The sequence below is a fragment of the Egretta garzetta genome, unplaced genomic scaffold, assembly GCF_000687185.1.
Source record: "Egretta garzetta isolate BGI_Z169 unplaced genomic scaffold, ASM68718v1 scaffold310, whole genome shotgun sequence".
NCBI classification, from domain to species: domain Eukaryota; kingdom Metazoa; phylum Chordata; class Aves; order Pelecaniformes; family Ardeidae; genus Egretta; species Egretta garzetta.
In genome coordinates this window covers 1,041,648-1,053,063 of record NW_009258296.1, presented here as the reverse complement: position 1 = coordinate 1,053,063, position 11,416 = coordinate 1,041,648, and the positions used below count along the sequence as shown (strand labels likewise).

Genomic DNA, 11,416 nt, shown 5'->3' with positions numbered 1-11,416 from the left:
TCCCCCAGCATACTACTGTTCCACTTGCTGTCTGGTAGCATGAAGTCCTCTCTCACGTTGTGGCACAGCTTGGCAACAAGGGCACCCCACTGGGACATGTGGGTTTGAGCCTTCCCCCAGAGGGGAATTATTCAGAAATTAGACAGTACACTGCGTGGTTACTGTTTGTGGGGTGCCTGAATTTGCAGGTGTTCATCACTCACGAAGTATGTAAATCATGGTCTTTTAATTTCCCAGAGCGGAGTTTGCCCTACAGAGGAGCCTGATCCTGAGCAGGGCCAGAGTTAGGCCCTCATGGGGTGAAAAGTGGGCACACGAGCAGAATGAAAGCTCAGTGGAGATTTCCAGGACTGCCCAAATCCTCTAAGGGCCCAAGTCTCTGAAAGCCCTGCCTTCACTAACAAAACCTCATCAGAAATAACACTTTCAGCAGAAACCAGGCCATTCAGTGCCTGCCAGAAGTGCCTTGTCCCCTATCACTTTGGAGAGCAGATGCATATATACACCCATATAAGGCTTGCCAGCACGCCTCCAAATGCCCCAAACGCAACTTGTGTCAGAAAAAGGGCCCCTGGTTTTTTTGTGTGTGTGAGTCCTTACAGAGCAAGCCTTTGCACCATGGCTTCTAGGTTCCCCCACGCTCTTTTCTTCTTGTTTTGCAAGAAGAACCTAGCTCGGACAGGGTGTCACCTGCACTGATGTATCCAAAACGCTCAGATGGGCAGCTCATTGCACCCATAGTGAGGGGGTCCCAGACCATGGTTTGAGTGAATGTTCAGTGGCACCCAACCCTGAGTTCCGCAAAGGTAAATGGCCAGTGAGAAAAATCACAGATTTGCAGATTTGGACCGATTCAGAAAGCTCATGAGCCATGGCCATAACCTGTACCCAGGCAGGTGGAGAGTCCTTCTAGCTCCCAAGCACTAATGTCATGTTCCCAGCAGCATGCTCTGAATCAGCATGTTAAATGTCAGTATGCTTTGTGGGGATCTTCACAGCTTACTTCTGCTTGCGCAGCAGAATCCTTTTCCATGGTAATGCACGCTCCCAAAATAACACAAGGAACACCTGGTGGGGATTGCTAGTAACAGAAGGGTCCCTTGTTTTTATCAAACAAGTAGGTTAATTTCTGGCAAGTACAGCCAGTTCATCACAGCAGAATGATACCAAGCTACCTACACATGCTCTTTATCCAATTCAAAATCCACCTCCAAGATATAATTTTCCATCCTCATGTAACTGGATCTGATAGAGTGCCAACTGACAATATTAACAGTATGTGTCAGAAGTAACATACACTAACGTGCATGCTTCACAAATATTAATTCTTGGTCAGAATAAGCCCAGACTGAAGTACAGTGAGTAACTTCCCGGGCTTAGAAACGACGTGTGAAGGTGTCCACATTAGCATTTACATTTATTGCGGGAGAACTGGAGACTGGTCTAGGAAAAGTCACTCACTGTAAGAGGATGTTGAGTCTTCCCCGCTAAGATTTTTACAATAGGACAGTCAGATATTCTGGTGCTAGTCTGTAGCTTGTCTGAGAAAGTGGAGCCTTACCCTAGTTATTGAATGCAATACAGTAGTTCCTTGTAACTCAGTGGCTTTTGTGTAATCACAAATGAAAATGAAAAAGCAAACATCTCTCTCCCTTGCTTTTACTTTCAATGCTTTCTTTAATACAATCTTTTAATGCCTTTCATTGCACAATGCAATTGCACAAGATGTCACTTTAAAAAAATCTTATGAAAATATGGCTCGTTTGCTCTCTTGCTACAGAGGTCAGACAGTTCAGTCTTGCAGTACTGCACTGTGTTCTTTGGTTCAGCTGTAAGGCATTTCTTCCCATCTGCACGGTGACTGCAGCAAGCTTTCTTTACTTAGCTGAATGCTTCTTGACTATCTCAAGGTACTCCTTCACATCATCAGGAGATCCCAAGACAACAGGCACTCTTTGGTGGATATCCTCAGGCACTATATCCAGTATCGCTTGATGCCCAGTTGTTGCTATTCCCCCAGCCTTCTCAATAACAAAAGCCATAGGATTGCATTCGTACAGCAGTCTCAGCTAGAAGACAAAAATCAAAATGGCAATGGTCAGCCCAGGCAGTGCTGAGAATCATGAAATGTAAATATATTTGCTGCTTGATTTAAAACCAATTGACACTCCATGGTACTCCATATTTCATATAAATCTTGACTCAAGAATGAAATCATGTGGGTTTTTCTTTTAAACAAAACACAGTGAATACTGAATTTGCTTGATTTGAGTGCTTTCTCCATAGCTCATGTTTGCACTGCACTTTTCACACAGAGATAAAACTTGTATGTAAGACACAACCTTTAACAAGATGGCAGACCACATAGGCCTATGTGAAAAGAAAGAAAAACACTGGCCCCGAGTGTGCCATTAGGTTTCTCTAATGAGTAACTGCACCTTATCTGCAGCCTGAAGCAATAATTTATGGACAGTTACAAAACAGATGAAAGGTCTGTGCTGAATAAACAGTCCCCTCTGTCAGCCTGTAAATGTGTGACCTTCCCCGAGTGACTGTCATCCTGGCAGAGGCAGCCAGGCATCGCTTCTCCAGGTGAGGCAGTGTTACCAACTACAGGATGCAAGTGGTGTTCTCTTTGGCAGAGCTTCTCCTAAAGGGGCACACTACATTCAGGCTTCTTAGATAGCACCTGGTAATAGGAATCTCGGGGTAATGTGGGTTGTTTCCTTTGCTTTGTAACGTTTCTCTAGGTTGGGGCCAGTATGGTTTTGGCTGAGATGGTACAGAGAAGCCTGTTTGAACACCTCATCCCCCGGTACATTCCATAATCTGAATATGTTTGGGGATAAAGAGCAGTCAGTACAGTTGAAACAGGTTAGCAGCAGCGCTAAGGTGTCTGACCACAGGCTGCTGTCACTTGTGTCAGTGTGCAAGGGTGGCCATACCCACCCACCAGAGATGCAAGCTACCAAGTTATAAAAAACACGTTCTGCAATCAAAATACTGATCTGTGACAGTGAAATATCTAGATAATGTAACATTTTCTACAACCAGGCTTATTCAGGTTTACCTTTCCTTTGGGACTTTTGGAATTAGCAGGATACAGAAAGATTCCTCCATAAACCAGCGTGCGATGCACGTCAGCCACCATAGATCCTATGTACCTCCCACCATATGGTGAACTGCCATCCTATAGAAAGACATTTAAATAAATGTAACTTTGGAGCACATCAGGATAAGGTTTGGGTTCCCCCCCCCGTCCCCCCCTTTTAGGGGCCTTGGCATCTAACTCCTCCATATCGTGGTTCATTGATAATATTCAAAGTAGTTTTGGAGAAAATTTCTGTTTCCTCCTCATTTCCTAATTGGGAAAATCCAAGGAAAAGGACTGACAGAAGATTTCAGGATAGGTGAGTAGTAGTGCCGACAATAGAAAATGCATCACAGCTCAGTGCTCTAATGCTTGGAAAATTACTGTATTTCTATTAGCAAAAAGATCAAATGCTAGCAATCAATGTTGGAGTTTTTTCTTTTATAGCAGAAAAAAATATCAAGGAGCAAAAGAATTGACCTTTCCTACTTCTTTTACCCATTTTTGCCAACTTCTACAACTTCTGTTTGGTATAAAAAATTTAGTAGTTGACTACTGATGTTATTTCCCTATTATAGTCCAGAGAGTACATTTTAATATCTAAATAAACAACACCTTAAGCCTGGCGTGATACCAGATGAAAACACCAGTCTTTGTTCAAAGCAAGATCAGGAAGTCCAGAAGGGATACAAATGCTTAACAATCGTAACTATCCACACTTCATTGCTGACGTAATAACTCCCGTGATGACAGGTGTAAGGCACGAGAACAGGCGTGATTTTTAAGGGCAGTCCTCAAAGCTTCAGGCCTCCTGACACCAGGAAACAGCACAACCACAGAGCGCACCCTGAAACTATGCTAGCTTCTCAAGTGAAAGGTCCCCTCAGGAACCAGCGTGTGCTACCACCGTGCAGTGACCCACTGCCATCCCCACTCAGCTCTCTGTCGACTCGGACGCTGCAGTAGGAAGCAGCCATCTAACACATGTCAATCAAATTTCTTCAACGCTAGATGAGACTTCCTCTCTACTTGACTACCAGATGCCCAGTTTTGCCTCCAGCACCATTGCACAGGCCCCCAGCCAGGAAGGAAGATTGAAAAAAAAGAAAAAAAGAAAAAAGGAAGAAAGGAAAAAAAAAAATATATGAGAGAGGTGCAATGCAGTACTGAAGGATGGTGAAATATCTGGCCACATCAACTGCCGCTCTAGTTACCAGCCCTACATGAAGATATACTTTAAATAGACAAGAAAGGAAAACAAGCTCAGAACAGTGCATGAGACAGTGGTTGATCATAAAGTTGGAAATTATGAGTGTCGCTTGTCATCAGAGAGTCTCTCTGAAACGGGATCTGTTACCTCAGGGAATTTCTTCTTTTTGAGATACTCTGTGACTACAGGATCGAAGTATTTAGCATAGCCTTCATTGAGACTGTAGATATTTCCCTTCTTTTTGATTTTCACATCCCTGTCCACCAAAATGAATTCTCCAATTGCCTAACAATAAGAAAGAAAAACAACTTGTTAATTGCACATTTATTTACAAACCAAGGCAAAACCCAATCATACACACAATTTAGCAAAAATTTACTACCGCTGCCACTTTCTTTAATAATTCAGTACCTATGAAAAAGTGGTATTTGCAGTCTAGATGTGAAGTGTTTTGTTTATCCATAAAACACAGGCAGAGTGTGAATCCTGAGGTCATGCAAGCTCCTTTGTACTACCATTCCCGGCTCTGTATCACTTTTCTATGCCAAAAAATGCTGTTGCTTGTTAGTTTATTTAGCTCTCTTTTGCTAGACTTACAATAAAAGTACAGCTCTGAAGAGTTTGGAAACTGAGAGTGCCGGCTGAAGCAATGCATAAACATCTTCAAAAGAGCTGTGGATATTAATGAATTCCAGTTTGTCTTAGTTTGGGCTAACTGGAAGCCTCGAGTCAAGAGAGCCAATCTCTGTAACCAAGGGCTGGTCTGTTTAGCTTTCACTAAAGTAAATTTCCAAGTTAGTGCTAAAAATAAACAAAATAACATGCATGCATGCTCAAAGTTAAATCTGCTATCTGAATACAGACAAAAATGCATGCAGCTGCTTAAGCTGTTACTTAGCAGGGAGCACCAAGTTGTATTTCCAGCTGCTTGACCACTATAGGTTCTAAAAATTTAATGCTGGCAGGTGGCACAGCCTGACTAAGTGATTACAAAAAGCAAAAACTAAAGCAAACCTTTATTTTAAAACTCATACAATCAATGCGTGCTAGAACATCAAACGCACCCACACACCACTTACTCTTTTACACATCATGGTGGGATCTGAAAACACAGAAGGTTAAATATCTCTGCTTCCCTGGTTTACTAAGGTCCTAGCATTAAGGAAAAGACAAACAAGTCTTAAACGACTTTCTGCATTGCAGAAAAGAAGCTCATTTTAAATATCACATGATTTGGCACACGCTGTATATTTGCTTCATTGACTCGGCTGTCTTCCCACTGTTGAATCACACACAGCACTGCTGCAGTGGGTGGGCAGAACGCAGAAATCTCTTGACATTATTGCTGATGGCTTAGTAAGCGTGCTTCATAATTTCTCCACATTAGCTTGAAAATCGCTCCTTTGTTTGATTTTTCTGGGGACAAACAGTTCTTATAGACAGTACCTTGTTATCCTTAATAAAGACACAAAGAAACAGAAGACATTCTCACCGGATCCAGCATGAAACAGTTGACGCCTCCAGCAGAAGTGGCCAGTACCAGCATTGTGGCACTCCCATAGAGAGCATAACCAGCTGCCACAAGATTGCGCCCAGGCTGTAAAGCATCTTTCCCAGAAGGTTCATCAGGGGACACCTAGAATAAGAAGGAGCGTGATCAACTTCATTTCTATAGTTGGTGCATAACTGGACTCTCTGGGATAGGGATGGCCTTCTACTCTATATCCATGCATGAAGTGGCTCAAATGCTTCCATGATCCGCAACTGAGATTCCTACTGGGATTCCTACTGGATGTGCTAATACAAATTATACGGAGGAGACAAACACATTGATCTAGAAGTGCTCTTGTCTAAGCCTAGCTGGAATGCAGGAAGCAGGAAAGGATTAAGGAGATAATATGGAGCTGTGTACCTCCTTGTAGGTGATGATGAACACAGCTTGGAGGAAAACTCCAAGGCACAGTTGAAAAGCCAGCAATGAAACATGACTCGCGGAGTTCACAGCTGATCAAAAAGTACTTGGGATATTTTTGTTTTCTTTTGCTTCATACAAAAATGAAGTTGAAAATAGTTACTTTGGGATGTATGACAACATACAAAAGATGATTAAAATGGACAGTTGGGTGTGTTTTATCTGACTTACTGTTTCCCCCATCTTGTGACATGTAAGTCTGGTATTTCACCCTCCTTCAGACAGGGCTTCTGCCTTTCAGAGCAAATTAGACACTTCAAATGCACATGCCATGTTTCAGCTCTGGTTTGTGTTTGAAGCCTGTCCTCAGGCTAAGAGGACTATTAGTATGGAGAACAAGAAAACCTGAAAGCACATTCCCCAGGTAGATGACAACCAGGTGGTATTTTGTCTCAACACAAATATTCATGAAATCTAACACCTGATTTGTTTGTAAGGGGTAATTACTTCAGCTGGCTAATTAAATATCAGCCAGGCTTCCATGTACATATAGGTACCACATCCTCTAAGAGAGTAATGCAAATCCCTCACAAATGTTTTATACAAGTGTCTGTGAACTAGCAGATTTAACTCAAAGCTGGTCCTGAAAGTCTCTTTCACAAACAAGTTTAGTTAGATTTTATTAAGTCTTCACATGCAATTATATTTTAGCCAAAGTTGCACAATAATAGTTTTTCCTGTCCTACATGAAAGCGTTTTACCTTTCTATAGATGGCAAAGATGGTCCCAATGGAAACAAGACAGTCAATGTTCGATGAGCCATCTAGAGGGTCTATGCAGACTATGTATTTACCCTAGAAAATACAAAAGAGGGAACAACTAGATTAATGACATTACTTATCCACTTCCCCCACATAAAAATACTTCAGTAGTTAAATTTTCTTGGAGACTTTCAAAGCCATATAAGCTAAAAGGCTTTTATAGATGATGAAGGAACGGAATTCAAATGTTAGAAATTCTTTGGCCCAGATTTCATTCTTGATTACAACTGTGTGACTTGTGCCACAGCAGAAGCTGGGAAATCTTTAAAGTAATAGATGATGAGATGGGAAAGGTGAAGTTTTCCTACACAATTTTTAATATAAAAGAGGATACTTTTTAATGATTAGTTTAGCTTTGTCTATTTAAATAATGGCAATTAATTTTGATAGACATCCTGTAACACCTACCATTTAGGCTACACTTCCTTTAGCAAAATGGCTTTCTGAATTATAAGGAAAAAGACAAATGAAGAAGATCAGCCTTTTTCATGTAGAGCTAAGATCAGAGAGATTAAAAAGGCCTTTAACACCTGACATTCATAAATCATACATTTAACTTACTGCATGTTCCACTTGAAACTCCCTAATGAAACCCTGCACTCTGAATGGACAGATGCTCAGAAATTACCTTAGCCAGCCTGTGGTCTTACCCTGTGTTTTGGGGGTTCACCCCCCTCAAAAGAATGGTCCCTGCCTATTGCTGTACTAAGGAGGTACAGGAGATTGCCAGTACAAGGAAAACAGCTGAATCAACTGTACCTTTTAAATATTTTGTTTTCCCCTTATTTTATCCACAGTCATTTTAAAAGTCATGTATAACAACAGTAAGTGTTTATTCACTTTTCATTTGATTTCACCCTGCATGCTAGAAACTTAAGTCCAGAAATGCTCTACTCTGCAGGTAGGAATTCTGATAAAAACACTGTATTAGCTCACATTTATTTTAGAAAATCATTAACACTGAGCCTCCCTCAATGAGCTTTGGGGATCTAAAATCATATTTGTCCAGATCTAAAGCAATCTTTGTTCATCCAATGCCTATAAAATCGATTTTGAAGATTTTTCAACAGGGGGAGAAAGAGAAAACTGCTTTGACAAAGAGAACGTCATTATACTTTCTAAATTATGTTTTAACTGTTTGCTTTCACTAAATTTTTACTCAGATTTTTACATTATCACACCAAAATATTAGCTAGGAAAAAGGAACTATCACTCAACAAGTGTATGCAGACTTGTGAATATAAATAAAAATAAGCAATAAATAAGTAAAAACAATTTTTGTTTCATTGTTGTGCAGTCTTTTATGGGCTTCAAGAAGAGTTTGCCTGAATTAAAGAACCTGACCTGCACAGAACAGCTCCTCAGTGTCCTACTGGCAAAGCTACTTTACAAAAGGTCTTGACTGGCTCAGAGCACAGTTCCAGGCATCAGGTGGGACAAACAAGAAATAAGTTTCCTCCATAATTAGCAAAAGGTGGGAAAAAAAGAAGGTGGGGAGAAACAACAGAGAAAAAAAAAATAAAATAACAAACATCAGTCTCGAGAGCAGAAATAAGAGAAAGGACAAATGCTAGCTGACACTTTCTCCACATCGTCCCCTGCCCCCCTGCCCCTTCATCTGACGATATAGAAAAGTACATGTTTTCTGAAACTTTTAGCTCAGTTTCTCAGACCTGAAGCAATATACCTGTAAAGGCTGACCCGAAATCAACAGGAACAACCTTTAAAGCTACTAACCCTTTTTTCAGTTTCCACTATCACAGCATCTTTGTTTTCTTCTGACACGATAACGCATGTACTGAAGGATGACTTGAGCATGTTAATCACCAGGTCATTGGAAAGGATGTCCAACTTCTTTACTTGATCTCCTGTCACATTGGTAGACCCAGCAATTCCATAGCTAGAGCAATGGCAAGAGAGAGCAATTTGTGAGAAGAGGGCACTACGTCTTCGTAAGAGCCGTGTTTCTAGCAACCTTGTATTTGTAAAGTGTCTTGTAAAACACACAGCATGTTTGGATGATATCTCAGTTCTCTAAGCCTGCTTTTTATTTACTGTCCTTGATGCTTGTTGAGACCTGCTAGGATTAGCTGTGGAGGCAAATCTAGAAGGCACAGAACATGAGGATCACAAAACAAGGAAACCCCTTTCAGTAGGCCCCAAACTATAGGCAAACACAGACAGAGCAGGCTGTGAGGGCTGAGTTACAATCACTGTGTTATTTAATAAGCTCTTAACTTTAAGACCTAAACACTGTCCCTGAATCCTAGGCTCTGATATAATAGCTGCATACCTTAAAAGCTAAGACTTCATTGGAAAACTTATACTTAAAAAGTAGCAATTAATCTGATGACACTAATTGTGCTATAACTTACTATGTAATTTGCTCTCGTTAGCAATACAATGTACAAACTGCAGTAGAAACACTTTGCAGATAAATCAACATTTTTATGGTTCAATGTTTTCAGTTTTGATTTTAAGTAGTGAACGTTTCCTTGGGAAAAAAACTGAGAAATGCAAACACAAAACACAAATAAAACCCTGCCAGCTAATCAGAATCAAACCATCTGGCATCAGGAAGTAGCAGGAGACCTTGTGGTAGGTGATTTCGAAAGCATGCAAAGCAGAGAGAGGGGAAGTTTAGTTCTTAGAAGAGAAAAACAATAGCCAGCTCTGCACACATTCAGATGACTTGTGGGTACGTACTTCAGCTACGATTCATTGATTAATCTGAATACTGGTATTTCAGGTTTTGGTAATACGCTGAACACACTGTTTTGAATGTACTGTGTTTCTTCAGTTTCATGCGTGAGACAAAGAAAAAGACCCGGCATAATTCTCTGCCTTTCCCTCTCTCTCTGCTAGAGGGGCTTGAAGATTTTCCTGCCAGCCTGGAAGTGCTTTTAGAAAACAATGTACTTTGAACACCACGCTTGGGAGCAGAAGCACAAGTCCTCATCCCCAGAGGAAAAACTCTGTAGGTAGGGCCAGCACCTCCAGTGCTCACACCTTGTCTGCTGGGGAGTCCCGGGAGGGGACAGCAGGGTGCCCTGCACAGAGCCTGCAGATGGGAAGGGACTGTGGCTTCCCCAACTGGTCTACACCTCTGCTGCTGGGCAGCACCAAGTGTACAGCTGAGCCTGGGGTTGATCCAGAGAAATGGGCCCTGGCGATCCCTACTCCTTCGCATTCCCAGACAGCCAAGTAAATCCCACCAGCGATTATAAAGTGCAGTCCCACAGCGGGAGATGCACCGCTCAAGCAGGCTCACAGCCCCCAAACTGGTTACCCCAGTACTGGTGGAGAGTCAAATCCACTGCAGGGGGTAATAGGGCAAGGCTATCGGCACAGGTATCGAACCTGCAGGCAGCTGTCAACAGACACAGGCGCAGGACACATAAGGAATGGGACCTCAGGCTGTTGCGAATCAGGTCACAGACGGGGAAACCCTGGTGTTTACTGATAGACACAGGGGGCACATGAAAGAGCTAGCACATAGTGATTAAAAAACTATCATGGTTACATAAAGCCTCATAAAGCTTGAAGTAAAGACAGAGAAAAACAGTTTCAATACATGTAAAGTAGAGGACTTTTCTTCTCTCTGGCAGTTGTTTCTATTTTATTAACTTCAGTCACCCAGTTTTCCAGCTCTCTGATACATTTTGTAATAAATGTTATTCTCTATTGTCAGAGGCTTTTTGCATACTACATGTTCCACTACATGCTTTGTAGAGACAAATTCATTTTCCCTCTACTGCGTTATCCATGCAGCAGTGAAGCAGCCCATGTCTACACTCCTGATCAGCATACAATCTGGCTTATCAACTATATGTAAAATATTTGGGGGGGGCAGAGGAGGGGAAAGGGGGTTTGTGACATACAACCAGTTTTACTGAATTAACATTTCAAGAGCTCTGATTTCCTTCTGATGTATCCCCAGAGCAGCTCCCGTCTGACCAGATGACTACAGACACCACTGCTCCTAACCAGTGGTCTTTCTAAAAGCCTAAGACATCCAAAGCTTCAAAGAGAAACTCAAGTTGCTGTGATGCAATATGAAAAAAAAACACCAAACAAACCAAACAAAAAAACCTACTGCATTTGATTAAACACCTCATAGCATAGCACTTTGACATTAAGCTACTGGTTACAGGGAGCAGTAACTCAACCATATTTTGACAGGATTCATCTTTCAGCCTGTCCATTTGGCTCTGACGCTTCAAAGCCCCCAAACCCACTGCTGAGGGGTTTGCACGAAGGTCGATCAGCAGCAGACATCTCTCAAAGACTGCATGACATCTTGCTGTGGAAAAGTCATAGCAAAGTTCACCCCAACGAAGTCAAAGGGTCCAGGATGCTCAAGGGGTCAACTTACAGTGCTG

At 41.8% G+C, this 11,416-nt stretch overlaps 1 protein-coding gene across 1 annotated transcript in view; it reads right to left on the bottom strand.

Moving 5' to 3' along the window:
• Positions 1 to 1,736: 1,736 nt before the first annotated feature.
• LOC104126004 (fructose-1,6-bisphosphatase 1) overlaps positions 1,737 to 11,416 on the bottom strand; it is a 31,505-nt gene continuing 21,825 nt past the window's right edge. The window contains exons 5-10 of the mRNA XM_035893968.1: positions 8,772 to 8,934; positions 6,975 to 7,067; positions 5,794 to 5,937; positions 4,449 to 4,586; positions 3,071 to 3,190; positions 1,737 to 2,069 (exon numbers count right to left, since the gene is read on the bottom strand). Of these exons, the coding sequence (XP_035749861.1) occupies positions 1,878 to 2,069; positions 3,071 to 3,190; positions 4,449 to 4,586; positions 5,794 to 5,937; positions 6,975 to 7,067; positions 8,772 to 8,934 (850 nt within the window). The 3' untranslated portion in view covers positions 1,737 to 1,877. The remainder of the gene's footprint in view (positions 2,070 to 3,070; positions 3,191 to 4,448; positions 4,587 to 5,793; positions 5,938 to 6,974; positions 7,068 to 8,771; positions 8,935 to 11,416) is intronic.